The sequence below is a fragment of the Dermochelys coriacea genome, chromosome 3 (assembly GCF_009764565.3).
Source record: "Dermochelys coriacea isolate rDerCor1 chromosome 3, rDerCor1.pri.v4, whole genome shotgun sequence".
NCBI lineage: Eukaryota > Metazoa > Chordata > Testudines > Dermochelyidae > Dermochelys > Dermochelys coriacea.
In genome coordinates, this window is record NC_050070.1 from 1,289,515 (window position 1) to 1,310,944 (window position 21,430).

The 21,430-nt window shown below is 66.1% G+C and overlaps 1 protein-coding gene across 1 annotated transcript; it reads right to left on the reverse strand.

Annotated features, from left to right (window-relative positions):
• Positions 1–300: 300 nt before the first annotated feature.
• On the reverse strand, positions 301–17,821 carry EMILIN1 (elastin microfibril interfacer 1). The gene is given in 12 exon segments (XM_043509946.1): positions 301–1,537; positions 2,114–2,248; positions 2,872–2,894; positions 4,186–4,288; positions 4,948–5,139; positions 5,142–7,046; positions 7,648–7,834; positions 8,668–8,677; positions 13,138–13,263; positions 17,521–17,580; positions 17,582–17,645; positions 17,648–17,821. Coding segments are annotated over 12 exon segments (3,195 nt in total). The 5' UTR covers positions 17,697–17,821; the 3' UTR covers positions 301–1,196.
• Between the last annotated feature and the right edge of the window lie 3,609 nt (positions 17,822–21,430).

A 21,430-nucleotide genomic window follows, 5' to 3' on the forward strand; every position in this document is an offset into this window, starting at 1 on the left:
CGCCTGCCCGCCTGCCCCAGCGACCCAAGCTGGCTCTGCCCCTGGCAGTACTGAGGGACAGCCGTGGGGGGAGCTGCAAGGTACAGGGGGTGTTCACCCCACGCCTGGAGCCCCTGCTGCAGTGCAGCGCCACGCTCAGGGCAGGCTGGGCACTGGCCTTGCAGTTCTCTCCCAGGGGCTGCGTCTGGGCTGAGTCAGGCACCCCCAGGCAAAGCGGCTCGCCCTGGTGAGGAGCTGGCCACGGCACCAGGGTGGCTGGGGGTGGGCAGCCAGGCTGAGACATGAGGCGGGGCCCCAGGGTACAAAACACAGTGACTTTTCTTTATTAATACATGAAATAGATGCCTGAGCAGAGCTGGCCGGTGCCAGGGTAGGGCACCACTGCCCGCAGAGCCATCCACGGGACCCTCCCTCACACGGCTCCCTCAGCGGGCACTGCTGCCCGCTGGCTTTTCTCTGGTGCCATCTGTGCGGGGTCGGGGCCTGGCGCCCCCCAGTCCTGCGTGCCCCAGGGCCCTGGCGTGGGAGTGGCTGGGGTCTGCCCAGGGGTGGAGAGGGGCTGAGGTGGTGAGCAGGAGCTGTGTAGCAGGGGCGTGGCAGGGGGTGCCCCTCAGGGCGGGCAGCAGGGTAGGAATGGGTGCGACAGGATGATAAATAACAGGGAGGTGCCAGTCGATGTGGGTCGGGGAGGGGCCTGGCTTCAGGGGAGGGGGATCCCCACCCCGGGCCTTGGGCATCCCTGCAGGGATCACAGCCTGGAGCGTCCCTGGAGCCCCCCGCAGCAGCCAGCCGGCCTGCAGGAGACGTGTCCGTGGCTGGCCCCTGGGGAGCCCTGGCCACGAGCCCCCTGGGCCCCTCAGCTGGGTGGGGGGATAGCTGGGAGCAGTGAGGGACCTGGGGGCCGCTCAAGGCAGGGCCTGGGCGGCAGGAGCCCTCCAGCTCATTCAGGGCAAGGCTGCCCTGCTCGGGGAGGGGGGGGCTGCCAGCCTGGGCTCCCCTCCCCCCCATGCCCAGGGGCCACGTCTCCTGCAGCTCCCCGGAGAAGCCAGGCCAACTGCGGTGGGGGATCCCCCTGCCCCCGGCTCTGATGGGGCACAGCCTTTGCACCCCCCTAGGGCGAGGGTGCTGCGGGGCCGGGCCCAGGATGCAGCTGGGCCCCCCCCGTGCCCAGGGGCAGCGTCACAGTGGGGTAGGGACTAGCCGGCCTCGTCCCCCGGGCTGGGGTACAGCAGCACCCCGCTGAAGACGGTGAGCGGCTCGTCGGAGGAGTGGGCCAGCTGGCCCGTCACCAGGTCCACGCAGAGCGTCTCGCCGGCCTCCAGCTGCAGCAGCAGGTTGAAGACGCCCAGGGAGCCCGTGCTGGGCTGGTTCTCGGCCACCGGCTTGTTCTCCAGGCCCTCGGGCTGGTAGCCGCCCGAGTCGCTGCGGGCGATGCCCTGGTTGGAGCGCGACAGCACGGCCTCGACCTTCTCGTTCCGGTGCCCCGTCAGCACGGCGCTGATGAAGTACCGCCCGGACACGGGCACAGTGAAGACACCTGGAGGGGGCAGCCCGTCAGTGGGGCAGGAGCGTCCCCCCAGGGGTCCCATCGCCCAGGGCGCTGCCCCTGGGCTTGGGGGGCTGAGCATGCGATGAGCCCCTGCCAGCCCTGCCCCCGGCTCCCCACACAGCTCTGCCAGTGCCCCAATCCCTCCACACAGCCCACTGCTACCACAGCCCTGAGCTCCCCACCACAGCTCTGCCGGTGCCCCAATCCCACCCCAAAGCCCCCTACTAGCCCAGCCCTGGGATCCCCCCCAAGCTCAGCCAGGGCCCCTGAAGCTCCACTCCCAGCCCTGGGCTCCCCCCCCGCCCCAGCTCTGCCAGCAACCCTAAAGTCCACCCCCCGCCCAGCCCCCTGCTGCTCCCCCCCTCCTGAGCCCGAGGGGAGGCCCCCTGGCTTGGGGGTGACGTGAACAGTCACTGCTGACAAGCAGGAAGCCAGTTCCTGCCCCAAACCAGCGCGGCAGCCCCATGCCCTCTAGCTCCACCCACACCAGTTGGGTACGAGGTGTTGTGGGGGGCTGGCTATGGGGAGCTCCCGCTGTGGGGCTGGCCGTGGGGCGCTGCTCACCGGAGTAGGGGTCGTAGGCATCCCCGTCATTCACCAGCAGCCTGTCGAAGGGGACGGTTCCGGGCTCCACGTGCCGGGATGTCAGCGCAGCCGAGAAGGCGACTCTGGGCACTATGGCCGCCTCGCCCACCGGGCCTGGCACAGAGAGACGGGGTCGGCATGGTGCCCGTAGGACCCCCCGTTCCCAGCCTCCTCCCTGCTCCCAGGCAGCTCTGTGTCCCCCACAGCTCCTCGCCCATCCCCCCATGCCTGGGACCCTCAGCCCATCACACCCCCGGCTCTCCCTGCCCCCCGTACCCGGGTCCCCCAGCCCACCTCCAGCTCTTCACCCATCCCCCCGTGCCCTGGGCCCCCAGCCCACCCCCACCTCCCTGCCATGCCGAGGGCCCCCAGCCCGTCAGACCCCGGCTCTCCCTGTCCCCCACCCAAGGGCCCCTATCCCACCCCCAGCTTCCCACCGCCCCCAGGGGCCCCCATCCCACCACACGCCTGGCTCTCCGCACCCCCTGCACCCAGGGCCCCATCCCAAAATGTGCCCAGCTCCTCCACTGCCCCCTCCCCCTGCACTAGGGGCAGCTCCATGCCCACCCGCATCCCCCCCCCCCCAAGCCAGGCTGGCCCTGTCCTAGCGCCAAGAGGCCAAGCCCCGCTGCCCATGCTCGGGGCCAGCTCCCTGGGGGCGTAGGGCAGACCTGGCTGCAGGGCAAGTCCCCCATCCCCTGGCCCACCCCCCCGTCCCTCCCCACAGCCATCCTCACCTTGCTCGCCAGGGAGCCCTGGAAGAGAAGAGAGAGGAGACAAGACGTGAGCGCAGGGTGCTGGGGCTCAGCAGGGCCAGGGGCGGTCGCAGGGTGGGGGGAGCTGTGCAGTGAAGGGTAGCAGGGCAGGGGGGCTGTGCAGTGGGGTGGGGTTAGCAAGGCGGGGGAGCTGTGAAGTGGGGCAGGGGAGCAGGGCGGGGGGAGCTGTGCAGTGGGGCAGAGCTGTGCTGTGGGGCTGGGGTCGCCGGGTGGGGGGAGCTGTGCAGTGGGGCAGAGGGGTAGCAGGGAGGGGGAGCTGTGCAGTGTAGCAGGGTGTGGGGAACTGTGCTGTGGGCAGAGGGGTAGCAGGGAGGAGGGAGCTGTGCAGTGGGACAGGGGGGCAGCAGGGCGGGGGAGCTGTGCAGTGAAGGGGTAGCAGGGTGGGGGGAGCTGTGAAGTGGGGCGGGGTAGCAGGGTGGGGGGCTGTGCAGTGGGGCAGAGAGGTAGCAGGGAGGAGGGAGCTGTGCAGTGGGGCAGGGGGCAGCAGGGCGGGGGGAGCTGTGCAGTGAAGGGGTAGCAGGGTGGGGGAGCTGTGAAGTGGGGCGGGGTAGCAGGGCGGGGGGAGCTGTGCAGTGAAGGGGTAGCAGGTGGGGGGAGCTGTGAAGTGGAGTGGGGGTAGCAGGGTGGGGGGAGCTGTGCAGTGAAGGGGTAGGAGTGGGGGAGCTGTGAAGTGTGGCGGGGGCAGCAGGGCGGGGGGAGCTGTGCAGTGGGGTGGGGGCAGCTGGGCGGGGGGAGCTGTGCAGTGAAGGGGTAGCAGAGTGGGGGGAGCTGTGCCTGCACCGGGGCGGGGGATATAGGGTGAGCACCCAGGAAAGGGGCCCCCGGGGTGGCAGAGCAGTTGGCTCATGGCCAGGCTCTGGTCCCCGGGTACCGCCTGGCCTGGGCTGGGTTCTCCTCTATGGAGAGCGGGGGCCACAGGCCCCAGGGCAGCGGGCAGCCCTGGCTCAGGCTCTGTGACCCCCTAGGAGCTAGGCCCATTGCTGGGGGCCATTGGGGCACTGCCTCCCCTGGCCCCCCATCGAAATCAGCTGTGCCAGGCCGGGTTTCCTTGGGTCTCAGGCTGGTCCCTTGGTGGCGCAGGCGGGTGGGCGCCTGGGGCGGGCAGGTGTCAGGCCGTGTGGCACCCGCATGACGCTGTGGCTGTAGCCAGAGCCGTGGGACCTGGGGGGTGGGGAGGGAGCGGAGGGGCAGCCGTGGGCAGCGGCTGAGTTTGTGCCATGACCCTGCGATGGACCCAGCCACTCCCCTCCCCGTGGGGCAGGGCTGTCTCACCTGGGGTCCCACGGGCCTTGTTCTCCATCCTTGCCTGAGGGCCCTGCTGGCCCTGAGGGACCTGATCTTCCCATGGGGCCTTCGGGTCCAGGTGGGCCGGGGGGTCCTGCAACAGAACCCAGAGAGTTAGAGCTGCCCCCCTGGGCCAGTAGGAGCCTCCACCCCCATCCACCTGAGCGTCCTCCACCCCAAGATTGGAGCCCTGGATCCCACCCCAACCCACCCCCCCGAACTAGCCAGTCCCCACCTAGGGGCAATCGGAGCCATGGCCAATCCTCATCCCTGTGCTGTCCCAGCTCCCCACATGGTGCCTCGTCTCTTGCCCCATCACGGTTTCCTGCCCCCCCATACCCAGCGGTGCCTGGGGGCCCTGCCCCCCTGGTGCCCTGCCCCCTGACACCCTGCCCCCCATACCCAGTGGTGCCCACGGGCCCTGTCCCCCAATGCGCTGCCCCCCATACCTAGCGGTGCCCAGGGGCCCTGCCCCCCGATACGCTGCCCCCCATACCCAGTGGTGCCCACGGGCCCTGCCCTCCGATGCGCTGCTCCCCATACCCAGTGGTGCCCATGGGCCCTGTTCCCCGATGCGCTGCCCCCCATACCCAGCGGTGCCCGGGGGCCCTGTCCCCTGATGCGCTGCCCCCCATACCCAGTGGTGCCCGGGGGCTCTGCCCCCCGATGCCCTTCCCCCATACCCAGTGGTGCCCAGGGGCCCTGCCCCCCGATGCCCTGCCCCCCATACGCAGCGGTGCCCGGGGGCCGTACCTGCCAGGTCCAGGCGCGTGAGGTTTTGCACCTCGCCCTGCAGGCGCAGCAGGGATGCGTTGAGGGTGCCCAGGCGGGGGTGGATGGTGCCCAGGTGGGCATCCTGCAGCTTGTCGAGCAGGCCGCCGTGGGTGCGCAGGGTGCTGTTCACCTCCTGCAGGCAGCCCCACAGCCCCGTCATGTGCTTGCTTAGCCCTCCTTGACCTTGCGCAGGCTGCCGGAGACGGCGTCCAGCCGCTCGCAGACACCCTCCAGCTTGGCCAGCCGCTGCTCCAGGCCGCCGGCCGCACGCCGGCACTCCCCGGCCTCGCTCCGCAGCGTGCCCCCCAGCTGGTGCAGCTGGCGCGTCACCCCCTCCAGCCGCTCCTCGCTCTCGGCCGTGCGCTCTGTGGCCTCAGCCTGCACCTTGTTGATCTCGGCGATGATGCGGTCCTTGGTGGAGCCCAGCTCGTGGAGGTCGGTCTGGTGCTTGTCCACGGTGCTCTGCAGCCCACGCAGTGTGTCGTTCAGGGAGCTGAAGCTCAGGATCACCTCGGACAGCTCGCCCTGCAGCGACTTCAGGTCCACGGCCGATGTGCCCCCGAAGACGCTGAAGCCGTCCAGGGGCTTGTGGGCCTCCACGGGCTCCCGGCCCTGCTCCGGCTTCCTGGGCAGCAGCGGGCAAGCGCCAGTGCAGGCCGCCACCTCCCCGCGCAGCCGGCCCACCTCCTCCTGCAGGGCGGTGCAGGCCTGGCTGCAGCTGTGCTGCTCAGCCTGCACCGTGCCGCTCAGCCCCCTCAGCTCGGCCTCCAGCTGGCCCAGCCGTGCCCCCGTGCGGTTGAAGTAGAGCGCCAGGTCCTTGGCGCTAGGGTCGGTGGCGCTGCCCCCTGCGCCCAACAGCTGGCTCTCCAGCTTGTCGATCTCGGCTGTCAGGCGCCCTAGCGACTCCCCGTTCGCCCCCACCAGCTCCCACAGCTTCTTCCCCTCGGCCTGCAGGGCCCGCACGGAGTCAGCCAGCTCGTCCCTGGAGCTGCTGACCTGGTGCAGGCTGGAGCTCAGGCTCCGCAGCTGCACGTCATTATCCTGCACCTGGCGCTCCAGCTCACTGAGGATGTCGCTGATCTGCGAGTCCTGGCTGCCCAGGGAGGGGGCCTGGGGCGTGGGGCAGGGCTGGCTGCACCCCACACCCGGGCCCTGCTGCTCCGTCACCGTAGCCACACTCTGAGCCACGCTGTCCTTCAGCGTCTCCACGTCGTGGCTCAGGTTGGCCAGGGCCTGCTGCACGTGGGCCTGGAAGCCGCTCAGCTGGCTGGCCATGTTGGCGAGCTCCCCCTCGGCCCCACTGAGCCGCCTGCTCAGCTCCCCCGCCAGGTGGTCATGCAGGTGGGGCAGCTGCTGGGCCTGGTGCTCCTCCAGGCGGCGCTGGGTGGCATTCAGACGCCCCTCCATCTCCACCAGCCGGCCCTCCAGCGCCTGCCCCGCCCCCGCCGGCTCCAGACTAGCCAGCTCGTGGTCCAGGCGCCCATTGAGGATGGCGAAGGAGCCAGAGACGCGGTCCAGCCCCCGCTCCAGGTCACCCACCCTGCCGTGCAGCTCATCCAGCTGGGAGCAGCAGTCCTTGGGCAGGCGCCCTGCCAGGCCGCTCACGTGCCGCTGGATGCTCTCCACTGCCTCCCGGTTGCGCTGGTCCACAGAGCTGATCAGTTTCTCCAGGCCCCGCATGCGCTCGCGGTCCTCAGCCTGCAGCCGCCGCAGGCCCTCACTGCCCGCCAGGCAGGTGGCGCAGGACTCCTGCACCCGCCGCTCCACCTCCTGCAGGAGCAGGGCCCCTCCTGGCGGGGCCCCCGGCCCCTGCCCGTTGCTGAGGTTGGTCAGCTCAGCGTCATGGCTGGAGATGCGGTTGTCCAGGCGCTGCAGATGCCTCTGGATTTCGTTGAGGGTCTCCTTCATCTCGGGCTGGGCGGCCGCGTCGGCTGGCGGCTTCCTGTTGAGCGACAGCTCCACTGCCTGGTGCCCCTCCTGCAGCAGCTTCTCCGTGGTGGCCTGGAGGTCCTGCAGCTGCTTGCTCAGACTCTGCACCTTCTCCTCCAGCTGCTTCACCTTCTCCGCCTCTCCCCGGCCTGCAGAGCAGAGCGCACTGAGAGGGGCTCTCCCGAGCCGGCACGGCCCCGGGCAGCCCTCCCCACCCTGCCCCCCAGCCTGCAGAGCAGCACACTGAGAGGGGCTCTCCCGAGCCGGCACGGCCCCGGGCAGCCCTCCCCACCCTGCCCCCAGCCTGCAGAGCGGAGCACACTGAGCCAGGCTCCCCGCAGCCGGCCAAGGCCCTGGCCACCACCCTGGCTGAGGTGAGGCTGTGGGTCCCTTGTCCTGGCCCCCAAGAGGGGCCAAGGCTTTTCCCTTCGGGGGGGCAGTTGCCGCGGGCGGCCACCGGCCGCTCTCAGCTGTATCCCATGGAGATGGGGGGTCCCAGCATGCGACGGAGCCTGGCACTCAGGCAAGAGGGAGCGTTGTGTGCTGGGAGTGGAGGTCAAGGCCAGCACGGTCTGGAGGGCAAAAGGAGGGGGCGCTAGGGAGTAGGGGCAGCCGAGAGACTCTGCAACTCTGCCCCCAACCAGGCTCCCCCACACCTTCCCTCTCTGGGCCTCATCCCCTTCCCAGCTCCCCCCACCTCACCTCTCCCTGCACAAACCTGGCTCCCCCCCATCCCCAAGCTACTGGTACCTTCTCCGCCCAGGCCGCTCAGGGGTTCCCAAATCCAGAGAGTGTGGCGGCCGGGCTTGGGGCTGGGCGGTGGTGTGAGAGAAGGGCCGGGGCTGGGCTCCAGGCAGTCGTCACCCGAGTAGCATGGCAGCATTTCCACTCCATGTGACACGGTCTTATAGGCCACCTTATAGCGGGGCCTCAGGAACTGCGGTAACTGCAGGGCGAGGAAAAGCGGGTCAGACACCGGCGCTGCCACCGGGGGGCGCCACCCTGCCTGTGCTAATAGTGTAGTGTAGGGTTTTATGTTTGTATTTTGTATAACTTAGACTGAAGGCTAAGGATGATCATGTGATGTATTCAGTGTATTGTTGTATGATATGATTGATTGTATTCTGCCGGCAACCCTGACTGGACAGCAGGAAGGAACGACCCTGGGTCGTCGGGAAAAACATCTCGGACAGGCTGCCTGTGTCTGAACTGATGTTAAGGCAGGAACAGACCAGAATGGTCCTTATGGCTGAGTCTGGTCACCTTTGTTTTAGGAGAAGTTTTCATATATAAGGGTTTTTTCTTGTCTGCACTGCAAATGAAGTTGCATAAGGTTCTTTTGTAATCCCTTTAGTAACCATATAACCTTTTAAAAATGTTATCCTGTCTGAAATTCTCTGTAAAATCGTTTGGTGTGAGTGAAGGATGTGTGCATGGGTAGGGAGGAGGAAGCCTCACAAATGTCCAGATGGTCAAGAAGAAGTGAGAAACTTGGAGAAACAATCAGAAAACATCCATTGTAGCTGATGCTAAATGAATTAGCAGCATTGACGACCTCAGAGGTGAGACAACCACCCTGAAGGCAAGACAACAAATAAGCGAGAACAGCTGAAAACCCCACAATTAACACCACTTAAGGACTAAAGATTACAGAATGACATTGCAAAATCCAGACTAAAGTGGGAATTTACAAGTATAAAGCTGGGGTGTTTTGCCATAAGACTCTGAGTTCAGTCCTGCAAAACCTCGGAGCATCGGATCGCGACCGACAGAGCCCCAGCTCCACACTCGCGCTCAGTCTAACTGGCCATTAGATTGACTGAGTTACGACAGACTGGTAAATATAAGACCATCTGCAGGACCTGTGAGTGTGTGATTCAATGCGTATGCTAACTGTTGTATTTTCAATAAACGCAGCGTATTGCCTTTTCCTCTGAAAAAGATCCCGTGTGCTTCTATAAGAAAGCAATAATAGCAGGTGAGACACCAGCACTGCCCTGCACTACTTCATAGATCCCCAGGCCAGAAGGGCCCAGCGTGATGGGTGGTCTGACCCCAGCATCGCAGGGCCCAGGACTGTCCCCAGAGCAGAGCTGGGAGAGAAACAGCCGATCTGGATTAATAACGAGCCGGTGAGGGAGAATCCAGCTGGCGTGCATTGCTCCCAAGGTTAATGACTCTCGCTGTTAATAATTGACACCTTTTTCCGGTCAGAATTGGTGCAGTGTCAGCTTCTTGCCACTGGCTCTTGTCCAACTTTCCTCTGCCAGCCTGATGAGCCCTTAGCCAGGGAGCATGTGGCTCTTCAGAGGTTACTATGTGGTTCCTTGTACAGGCCCGACTCCAGGGCTGAACGACAGGCGCCAACTTTCCAGTGTGCCGGGGGGTGCTCACTGCTCAACCCTGGCTCTGCCCCAGGCCCTGCCCCCACTCACCCCTTCCTGCCCCCTCCCCTGAGCGATTGTGCCCTCACCTCCCCCAGAGCCTCCTGCGTGCAAAACAGCTGATCATGGCAGGCGGGAGGCATGGGGAGGAGGGGGAAATGCTGGGGGCTGGAGAAGGGGAGCAGCTGGGGGCTGCTGATGTATACTGTGGCTCTTTGGCAACGTATTGGGAATTCTGGCTCCTTCTCAGGCTCAGGTTGGCCACGCCTGCCCTATAGGGTCTCCACCCTCCCAGTTTGGCTGGGAGTCTCCCGGAGTCAGGCTCCATCTCCAGAGGCTGCTGAAGCCAAACCGAGAGATTTGAGGCTGCTAAAAGTCCGGCAGTGCAGTGGGGCTAAGGCAGGCCCCCTACTTACCTGGCTCCATGCCGCTCCCAGGAAGTGACTGGCATGTCCGGCAGCAGCTCCTAGGCAAAGACAGGGCCAGGGGGTCTCCGCGTGCTGCCCCGCCCCAAGCGCTGATCCGCAGTTCCCACTGGCCAGGAACGGGGAACCACAGTCAGTGGGAGATGCGGGAGTGGCCGGCAGGGGGGGGCACGCAGAGCCACCTGGCCGCCCCTGAGCCTAGGAGCCACCGCCGGACATGCCGGTCACTTCCAGGAGTCACCCAAGGTAAGCACCGTCCATCAGGAGCCACACCCCTCCCCCCTCTTGCACCCCAACAGCCCTGCCCTAGGCCCTCCTGCACCCAAACTCCCTCCCGGAGCCCACAACCCGCACTCACACAATCCTGCATCTCAGCCCAGAGCCCCCTCCCGCACCCAAACTCCCTCCCAGAGCCCGCACCCCAAACCCCAGACCAGTGAAAGTGAGTGAGGGTGAGGGAGACCGAGTGACGGAGGGAGGGGGAATGGAGTGAGTGGGATGGGGCCTCGGAGAAAAGGTTGGGCAGGGGCGGGGCCTTGGGGAAGGGGGTGGGGCAAGGGTGTTTGGGTTTGTGGGATTAGACAGTTGGCAACCCTATGAGCCCATGGTGAAATATTTGTTCCCACGTAGGTTCTTACAGCCTGGGGTCAAGTCCCCCCCTGAACCTTCCCTTTGAGAACATAAGTCCAGCAGAGGTAGGGTTGCCAACTTTCTAATCACAGAAAACTGAACACACTTGCCCCTCCCTGTGCCCTGCCCCATCCACGAGCCACTTCTCCAAGGCCATGCCCCCCCGCTCACTCCATCCCCGCTCCCTCCGTCACTCGCTCTCCCCCACCCTTGCTCACTCACTCATTTTCACCGGGCTAGGGCAGGGCGTTGGGGTGAGGGCGGGAGATGAGAGCTCCGGCTGGGAGTGCGGGCTCCGGGGTGGGGCCAGGGATGAGGGGTTTGGGGTGCAGGAGGGGGCTCAGGGCTAGGGCAGGGAGTTCAGGTGTGGGAAAATGCCGGCCACTTCCGGGAGCCGCGCAGAGCGGGTTGGGAGCCTGCCAGCCCTGCGCCAACCGGACTTTTAACAGGCTGGTCAGCAGTGCTGACCAGAGCCGCCAGAGTCCCGTTTTGACCCCGTGTTCTGGTCAAAACCCGGATGCTGGACAACCCTAGGCAGAGCTGCAGCAGCGTGAGCCCTCGGGAAGGGAGGCTCTGAACACAACGCTTTGGGAAAATGCTGCTTTTAACCAGTTTCCTTTCAATGACACAAGCCCAGAACCGGTTCCCTCACCCTGGCAAATCTTTTTCTAACTTTCCCTGGATTTGTTTGGGAGTTTACATTGAACACAGCCCTGCTCTGTCTTGGTTTTGTGTCTGCGGCTGCCTGGTGACACTGCCGGTTCCTTGGCAGTGCGGGGCTGACCGGCTTCTCCTGGAGTCGCTCATTCTCAGCCAGGTTTTCTAACCCTCTGATTGTTCTCCGGGCTCTTTCCAGACCCTCCTTGATCTGTGGGCACGAGGCCTGGACACAGGACCCCAGCAGCGGGCACACTGGTGCCCATACATAGGGAGGCTGCAGGGCTCACCCTGGACGAAGGGTGAGATCCCTGGGGGACCTGGCCCATGGGAGGGTGTGACGTTATCAGTGTAATATAATAGCTCATGGAAAGGTGACAGGGCCAGAAAGAGTTAATGAACTCCCAGACTGACCTGAGCCAGGGCCGGACTGTAAAGACTGGTTAGGAGGATCTGTCAATGAACAGAGCCGTGAAATGCAGCGGCATTGGTAGAGAGAGAAGGGGAGCTGTTTGCTCAGGCCTTGTGATGTCAGCAAACAAGTCTTGTCTATGGCTATACTTTGGTTCAAAGATCAAAAAAGGATTATTAACATTTAGGAAGACACTTGAGTGAAATAGTATATTGTCTACATGTCTCCTTGAAGGTTGTGGTAACCGGTATCTGAACTGTTAATGGATAAATTACCCTGTGCTAATTGCCAGGATGTTTGGGAGAAGGAAAGTTAAGCCGATTGTTTTCTCAGGCCAAGAGGCTGCTGGAAATGTATAAATACCCTGGGACACGATCCTTCTTCATCTCAGATCTGCTTTGGGTTTCAAGAGAGGGAAACCGTGAGCCGTAAGGATTGAGATCCCCAGTCACGGACTGGAGTCACCCTGAACATGGACATTGGACTGTAACCCAGGGACTATTTCTAGAAGGACTTTTGGCAACTGCAAGCTCAGCTCTGCTCTGTATCTGAACGTCAAGGATTGAACTCAAGTCTGTCCGTGTATTGATCTTTCAACCAACTCTCCCTCTTTTCTTTTTTAATACATTTTAGTTTAGTTAATAAGAATGACTCTAAACGTGTATTTGGGGTAAGATCTGAGTTATCATTTGACCTGGATCTGGGGCTTGGTCCTTTGGGGTCAGGAGAACCTTTTCTTTTCTATGATGAAATAAGATTTCAGAATTTAGCATCCTATGTTTGACGTGTGTCTAGATGGAGGCCTGCGGCTGGGCACTTTAAGGGCACTGCGTTATTTGGATGTCTGAGTACCCAGGGAGGTGCTATAGAAGCTGGTTTGGGCTGGCTGGGTAAATCTAAGGAGTGGAATATCCACCAGTGTTTGGGGTTCGTCCGCCCTGTTCTGTTTGCAGTTCACCGTGATCCAGCTGGCTCCCATGGGCAGCACCGTCACAGAGGGCTCCTCCCAGAGGCCAACCCTGTGGGGCTGTGACAGGGGCAAATTGGAGCCATGGAAATAGGGCAGGTTCTGGTACCTCTGGGACCGGGCCAGGGCTGCTGTCTCTAGAACAGTTCCCAGACTTTCCCACTAGGGGGCGCCCTGTACCTTCCCTTGGGGCGCTGGATGGGGCCAGCAAGCTCCATCTGCAGCTGCTGTCTCTGGGTCCCTGCTCTGCCCCCTGCCCCCAGGGGCTGGGCGATGCCAGGCCGCCAGGCCTCGTTCCCTCCATGGAGACCATGACCCCAGCTCCCCCGCCCCGCAGCCAGGCACCAGCAATGCACCAAACCCCACACCTCTCCCACCCCTGGGATTTCACACCCCCACTCCCAGGACCCCTCTCCTTTCCCTTCCCAGGGTCAGTCCTCCCATCTCCTGCCAGCCCCCACTGCACTCAGAGGTCACTGTGCTTCTGTCCGGGGGCAGCTCCTGCCCCCAGCCCAGGTATCATGAGGCTCCCTCTCCTCACATTGCCGCACAAGGCCCAGCCCAGAACATCTATATCTTGGCCAGGACAGAGCCAGGCACAGGGGCTACGCACACAGCGCCCCGCTGGTTCCCGACCCGCAGCCCCCTACTAGCCAGCCCTGCCAGTGCCCCTCACCCCCGACCCACAGCCCCCTGCTACCCCAGCCCTGCCAGTGCCCCTCACTCCCAACCCGCAGCCCCCGGGTTTCTTGCCCCCACACTCACGTCACAATGCGCGGGCACTGGAGCTGCCCCCACCCGCAGGGCTGGTAGTCGGGTTTGACGAAGGTGTCCACGCCGTCCTCCACCATGCAGCTCGCCGTGCGCGTCACCACGTAGGTGCACCAGTTCCTGCAGCAGGAGTGAGTGTCCGGTCAGCAGGCACAAGGCGCCTCCCCTGCCCCCCACGTGCAGTGAGCCCCCCACCCCTTGCCCTGGTGCAGTGACCCCCCCATTCCCCAGCCTGGTGCAGTGAGTCCTTCCCCCCCAGCCTGGTGCAGCAAGCCTCCTACCCCCCGGCCTGGTGCAGCGAGCCCCCTACCCCCCAGCCTGGGCAGCGAGCCCCCGGCCTGCTGCAGCGAGCCCCCGGCCTGGTGCAGCGAGCCCCCTACCCCCAGCCTGGTGCAGCGAGCCCCCTACCCCAGCCTGGTGCAGCGAGCCCCCTACCCCCCGGCCTGGTGCAGCGAGCCCCCTTCCGCAAGGGCCCGCCCCGCTGGGAGCAGCCGGTCACAGCTCACTGCTAATGGGACAATGAGCCTGTTAAAGGGGCTCCCCCCCACTCCTTTTGATCTCTGCCCTGTCCGGTGCCCCTGGCAGCAGCCAGCCCCTTTGATCACAGAGGGGGAACCAGCAGGGTCACGAGCTGGGTGACTCAGGGGAGGGCCAAGTTTGTGGCTTGGGGGACAGGACATGCCAGGGCCCCCCGCCGAGCCTCCCAGGAACCTGGGCAAAGGTCAATTCTGCCCCCACACCCAGCCTCTCCAGCCCCGAGTCGACTCCACTGGGAGGGTGGCTGCCAGGCCCCCCACTGCTCAGTGGGGTGGCTGCAGGACTGTCTGCCCCACTGGGGCTATTACAGCGGGGACCCCACTGGCTGGGAGGCTGGGGCAGGTCTAGCCCTGGCAGCAGGTGGCGTTTGGGCGGCTCTGCCAGGGGCCCATGAACTGATTCCCATGGGGCACCCTCCAGTGCAGCTGAGACCCTATTGGTTCAGGGACACCCCCGCCCCAGCCAGCCCCATCTCCTTGTGGGTTCGACGGGGCCCAGCCCTTTCCCAGGTAATCCCCGCTCCCAGCCCAGGGTCTCCCCTGAGCCCTTCCCCTTGCTCCCTGCAGCCCAGCCGGGCTCTGAGCTGCCCAGGGCCAGCGAGGCCCAGCCTGCAGCCACCAGCTCTCTGCACCAGCCCAGCTGCAGCATGTCCCTGAGCCCCGGGCTGGGGCTGGGGGGCCTGGGCCAGATTGTGGGGGGCATGAGTGGGGGGAAACATGGAGCTGCCCCATGGGCCCAGGCTGCTATGAAAACAGGGGGAACCTGCCTGTCCCCCGCATAGCTCTGGGAGTGTAGCCCCCCCACCATGCTGTGGGAGAACCGCGGGGGCAGGCTGGGGGGCTGTGCTGCAGGGAGGGGGGCTCAGGGGGGTGGGCTGCGGAGCTCTGCTGCAGGGAGGGGGGCTCAGGGTGGGCAGGCTGGGGGGCTGTGCTGTGGGGGGGCTCAGGGAGGTCGGGGGGGGGCTCTGCTAGAGGGAGGGGGGTCTAGGGGGGGCAGGCTGGGGGGCTGTGCTGTGGGGGGCTCTGCTGCAGGGGGGTGGGCTGGGAGGGCTCTGCTGCAGGGAAAGGGGTTCAGGGGGGCAGGCTGAGGGACTGTGCTGTGGGGGGGCTCAAGGGGGGCGGGATGGGAGGGGCTCTGCTGCAGGGAGGGTGGCCCAGGGGGGCAGGCTGGGGGCTCTGCTGCAGGGAGCAGGGACTCAAGGAAGGTGGGCTGGGGGACTGTGCTGGGGGGCTCAAGGGGGGCAGGCTGGGGGGGGCTCTGCTGCAGGGAGGGGGACCGGGGGGGGCAGGGTGGAGGGGGCTGTGCTGCAGGAGAGGGGCTCGGGGGGGAGGCTGGGGGGCTGTGCTGGGGGGGCTCAAGGGGGGTGGGATGGGGGCTCTGCTGCAGGGAGGGGGGCTCGGGGGGGAGGCTGGGGCAGGTGGGGGGGCTCAGCTGCAGGGAGGGGGGCTGAGGGGGTGGGCTGTGGGGGGCTGTGCTATGGGGGGGACTCAGAGGGGGCTCTCTGCACTCCCAGCCGGCTGTCGCTCCTGGCGTATTCCAGGCGGCCTGGCCGGTTCCCAGCCTCCTCCCAAACGCCTGCTCTGGGCCACAAGCCGCGTCCCTTCCTGTCCCGAGTGTGGGGCTGAACCGCGCCCGCTGCCTGCTCTAGGGCCCAGGGGCTCTGCCCCCCTGCAGCTGGGACTTCTCCACAGGGGTGCCCGGCCCCATGGGGCGTCATACAGAGCAATGCCAGGCCCCGCGCGGGGCACGGACCTGGCTGGGGGTCCCTGCGTCTCCAGGGTGGGGACGTCCCTGCCCCAGAGAGCAGCCCATGGGGCCGCGATGCCCCCGGGGCGTGGGTGGAGCTGCCCTTGGCCCAGTCCCCTCTGGCAGGGCACTGGCATCGAACGGGCCAGGCAGAGCCATGGGGCCAGGCCAGGCTGGGGAACAAGGGGGGTGTCCATGTCCTGTGGGTCACTAAGCCCCTCCCAACCCCTCCTCCTGTCTCAGCTTTGCTGGGGGCTCGCCAGCTGCTCCTGCCCCAAAGCTCCCCATAGGAGCACCGGGCACTGCACCCCCATCCCCCTGCCAGCCCCTGGGGCGTCTGGCTGGCCCCACCCCCTCCCCTGGCTGGGGGGGGGTGGGTCCCGCTCTGCCCCGCCCGACTGAGGCTGCTCCTGGGGGGCTGGCAGGGGCTGCCCGCTGCGGCTGGCACGTCCCTTTTGCTGGGAACACGGTGCCCAGGCTGGTGCCCAGCGAGGCCGCGTGTCCCCTCCCCGGGCAGCTGCACCAGCCCCACTGCTGATGTGGCTCCAGCTCAGCAGACACTGAGCCACGGCCAGAGGCAGCCGCCCCTTTGCCTGGGAGTGCCCCTCCCCTGCCCCCCGACAATGCCCCCTGCCCCCGACAGTGCCCCCCGCCCCCTGACAATGCCCTGCCCCTGCCAATGACCCTCTGCCCCCAACAGTGCCCTGCCCCCCAATGGTGCCCCCCTGCCCCACAATGCCCCCTGGCCCCGACAGTGCCCCACCCCCAACAGTGCCTCCCCTGCCCCAACAGTGACCCCTGCCCCTCTGACAGTGCCTCCCCTGCTCCCCACAGTGCCCCTCTCCCTCTATCAGTGCCACCCCCTGTCCTCCCAACACTGCCCCCTGCCTAACGGTGCCCCCTGTCCCCCTTGACACAGTCCCCCCACCGCGCCTCCCTGCCCCCTTGCAGTGCTCCACTCCACGGGCACATGCTCCATATGGCTGCGGCTCCGCAATCCTGGGCCCCTCTCGCTCGCGGCTGGCATGGGGCCAGGCCAGGCTCACTCTGCGCTTCACCATCGTCCCCCCCAGGCTGCCCGGGAGCCCGAGCAGGGCCCAGCGGGGGTGCATGGGCCTGGCCTGTGTGGCGGGGGCCAGTTGGTCTGCTCGAGAGCCCCCAGCACCCCAGTCAAGGCACTGCAGCCCTGGGGGCCCCGGCTGGGTGCCACATCCCCAGAGCACCCCCCCACTTCACCAGACACACGCAGTGCTGAGTATTTCCACGCCCTGGGCACACACCCGCTGCGAGGAAATAGCACAGCTGAGCCCCCCATCTCCCACCCCCGAGCCCCCAACCCCTCCCAAATCCCCCTCCCCATCCTCCCCTGCTGCCCCCACTCCTCTGTGTCCCCTGGCTCCCCAACCCACCCACTCCTCCCTCCCGCTGCTCCCCCACCTCCCTCCCCCAACTCCCCTCTGCACCCCCTTCCCCCTGCCCCCAAACCTCTGTGCCCTCTGGCTCCCCACCTCCCAACCCCCGCCACCGCCAACCCCTCCCACTGCCCCCGTCTGAGGCTCTCCATGTGCCTCACACACTGGAATCTGCGCATGTCCCAGGTCAGTGTCACTCCCCCATTTTGGCCTGGGGAAACTGAGGCACAGAACAGGGCCTTGACCACTGAGACCACCAGTGAGGCGGAACCATGCCCAGGGGCTGCAGACAGAGGCCCCCAAGACGCGCCGCGCGGCCACGGCTGACTCCTGCGGCAGCTGGGCCGAACCCGCCAAATGAGCCATAGGGGGACTGGTCCCCCTGCCTGGGGGGACCCAGGGTGTCCCTCCAGCCCAGCACCTCTGGGACTCTCCTTGTCTCCATGGTGGGGGGAGCCCCCGAGTGCCCTTCTCGCTCTCCGTGATGGGACCTCTTGTCCAAGGCCCGATGGGGTACCCAGGGTGCCCCTCGGTGCCCTCAGCCACCCTCACGCGCAGGTCACAGAGCTCCCTGCCACCAGAGAGTGGCGCCCCCGGGCTCAGCTCTCAGCTGGGGGCCAGCCTGGGCCCCCCGGCTGCCAGTCGCGCCCGCCTGCCTGCCCCTGCCCGGCGCGGCCCTTACCTGTGGCGGCTGGAGGCCCGGGCGCCGGGCTGGGCTTGCGGGCTCCCCTGGGCAGCGGGGTGGGCCCTGGCTCAGCGGCGTGGCCCCCCCGGTGTAGAGGCTGTAGCGGGGCGGGTAGTTGGTGGCCAGGCCACCCCAGCCAGGAGGCAGCAGAGGCTGCCCCAGAGCCGCGCCATGGCCGTGCGGGCACGAATGCGTCGGGCCGTCCCGCTCAGCCGCTCATGGCTCCCGCGCCGTCCACACCTCGCCCCAGCCGGGCTGCCCCCTCGTGGGGCCGGCCTCTCCGCCGCCGCCCCCAGCTGCCAGCCCCGCCCAGCCCCCGCTTCCTGCCACCAGGCCCTGCCCCGCCCTGGCCTGGCTCAGCGCCCCCCGCCCCCGGGGCCACCTGGGCCCTGTGTTCCCGCGGCTCCTGCGAGGGGCTTTTCTGCAGCCAGCTGCTCCCCCCTCCCCCAGCCCCCTCCCCGCCGGCCGCAATCACATCTGCTTCTCGTTAGGCCCGGACGACGCCAACACGGACGGGAGAGAAAAAACCAAAACGGAAAAAGCAAGAGAGGCGGGCAGGGGGCCAGGGGGCCGCGCAGCAGCCAGGACGGCAAGCGTACTGAGTGGGGTCCCTGCCGGGCGCTGGCCAGCCCAGCCGCGGCGCCCCCAGCCTTGCCCTGGCGAGCCCCCCACAGCACCCCAGCCTTGCTGGCGCCACAGCCCACACGGCACCCCAGCCTTGCCTGGCGCCCACAGCCCACCACGGCCCCCCAGCCTTGCCCTGGCGCCCACATCCCCACGGCACCCCAGCTTGCCCTGGCGCCCACAGCCCCACCACAGCACCCAGCCTTGCCCTGGGCCCACAGCCCACACGGCCCAGCTGCCCTGGCGCCACAGCCCCCATGGAGCCTTGCCGCGCACAGCCACCACGCACCCAGCCTTGCCCTGGCGCCAACATCCCCCACACGGACCCCACAGCCTTGCCCTGGCGCCCACAGCCCCACCACGGCACCCCAGCCTTGCCCTGGCGCCCACAGCCACCACGGCACCCCAGCCTGCCCTGGCGCCCACATCCCACGGCACCAGCCTGCTGGCGCCCACAGCCCACCAGGCACCCCCAGCCTTGCCCTGGGCCCACAGCCCCACCACGGCACCCAGCCTTGCCCTGGCGCCCACATCCCCCAGGCACCCCAGCTTGCCCTGGCGCCCACAGCCCACCACAGCACCCCAGCCTTGCCCTGGCGCCCACCATCCCCGCACGCCCCAGCCTTGCACCTGGGCCCCTCCCCACAGCCCCACCACGGCACCCCCAGCCTTGCCCTGGCGCCCACAGCCACACCACTTGGCACCCCCAGCCTTGCCCTGGCGGCCCACAGCCCCCCACCTGGCACCCCCAGCCTTGCCCTGGCGCCCACCGCCCCCCCACGGCACCACCCAGCCTTGCCCTGGCGCCACCAGCCCCGCCGCGGCGCCCCCAGCCTTGCCCGGCGCCCACAGCCCCGCCACGGACGCACCCAAGCCTTGCCACTGGAGCCCACAGCCCCACCACGGCACCCCCCAGCCTTGCCCTGGCGCCCCACAGCCCCCCCCGGGCACCCCCAGGCCTTGCCCTGGCGCACACAGCCCCACCACGGCATCCCCCAGCCTTGCCCTGGCGCCCACAGCCCCACCACGGCACCCCAGCCTTGCCCTGGCGCCCACAGCCCCCCATGGCACCCCAGGCCTCTGCCCTGGCGCCCACAGCCCCACCACGGCACCCCCCAGCCTTGCCCTGGCGCCCCACAGCCCCACCACGGCACCCCCAGCCTTGCCCTGGCGCCCACAGCCCCCCACGGCACCCCCAGCCTTGCCCTGGCGCCCACAGCCCCACCATGGCACCCCTGGCTCTGCCACTGCACCCCCAGCCCTGCCACGGCACCCCCAGCCCCACCATGGCACCTCTGGCACTGCCACTGCACCCCCAGCCTTGCCCTGGCACCCCCATCCCCACCAAGGCACCCCAGCCTCTGCCACGGTACCCCCAGCCTTGCCCCGGCACCTCCACCCCCCGCCACGGCACCCCCCGCCCGCCCACGGCACCCCCAGCCCTGCCACGGCACCCCCCAGCCCCGCCATGGCACCCCCGGCTCTGCCACAGCACCCCACACCTCGTGCCACTGCTGGGATACAGGCCCCTGCCATTCAGTCCTTTGACAGCCCTAGACAGCCTGGGGTGTGCGGCCCTGGGGCGGACTGTGGCCCAGCAGCGAGGGCTGCAGCCCTGCCCTGGCGTGTGGCTGGCACCGTCCCGTTCCCAGCCCGGGACGAGCTGAGAGGTGCCAATGGCACTGGTGACCTCTGACCCCAGGCTCCTGAGTCCCCCCCAACACACACACACACAGGGTGCCTGGCTGAGTGGGGGGCTGGGACCGGGGGGGGCTCTCTGACCCTGCCCCCAACTACGTCCCCACTTCCAGCCCAGTCAAAGCTGGGCAGCCCCATGGGCAGCACTGTGGGGGTTAGGGTTAGTGCAAATATACAGCTGTGTGGCACTGGGCCCTGGAGCCACCCCCCCCCCACCAAGGCAGTGTGTGCAGATTCCTGCACAGCCCCCTGCCCCCCAGATACACACTCCTCCCCCCACATACCATATGGATACACACACACAGATACGCACTCCTCCCCCCACATACCATATGGATACACACACACAGATACGCACTCCTCCCCCCACATACCATATGGATACACACACACAGATACGCACGCCTCCCCCCACATACCATACAGATACACACACACAGATTCACAGACAGGGATACCCACACACATAGCGATACCCCCCCCCACACAATCATATGTGTGAATAATCATTAGGAATTGTTTAAGAACATTTTACTAGATTCCCAAAATGCAAGGAACAAGGCCATATTGGTTAAAAAATGCCAATCTATGTTAGTGGGGAGGAGCGGGGGGAATTGCTAGTAATGAGAATAAATCAGAGTAGCAGCCGTGTTCGTCTGTATCTGCAAAAAGAAAAGGAGGACTTGTGGCACCTGAAGCCTGTCATTATTCAAGGCACTGAATTTAGCCCTATGGAGTGGAAATCAATCAACTTCATGAATTTTTTAAATTTGTTAGTCTCTAAGGTGCCACAAGTACTCCTGTTCTCTAATCAGAAGCTAGGCATGTAGAAAACCGATAAGGGAAGCAAAGGGACACAATGAAAAATCTACAGCCAGCAGAGATAAGGACAACAAGAAGGAATTTTTTAAAGTATATTAGAAACAAAAGAATCCTAACAATGGTATGGTCCATTACTGGATTACTCTGGGGGAGTCTCCTCTCTGGGAGCAGCCTGTCTGCAGGACCCACAGCTCCCCCCGCTTCCCCCTTCCTGGGTCTGACCTCGGAGCATCCAGCATCCTCTGCCCCTCCGTGCACTTCCCACAGCCCAGGCGGGGTCCTGAGGAAGCCAGAGGGTCCTGCCCCCCCAACTCCGCAGTCAGACGTGACTCTCAGCCAGCCAGTAACACAGAAGGTTTATTAGACGACAGGAACATGGTCTAACACAGAGCTTGTAGGTACAGAGAACAGGACCCCTCAGCTGGGTCCATTTTGGGGGCCGTGAGCCAGACAATCCCGTCTGCACTTCACTCCTCGTCCCCAGCCAGCCACAAACTGACTCCCCCTCCAGCCCCCCCCTACTCTGGGCTTTGTCCCTTTCCCGGGCCATGAGGGCATCTGATTCCTTTGTTCTCCAACCCTTCAGCTCTCACCTTGCAGGGGGAAGGGCCCAGGCCATCAGTTGCCAGGAAACAGGGTGTCGGCCATTCTCTGTGTCCAGACCCCTGCCCACACCTGCCCTCTAGGGCTCTGCCATGATCATACACCCTTATCCCACCACCTAGATACTTAAGAACTGCATAGGGGAAACTGAGGCACCCCC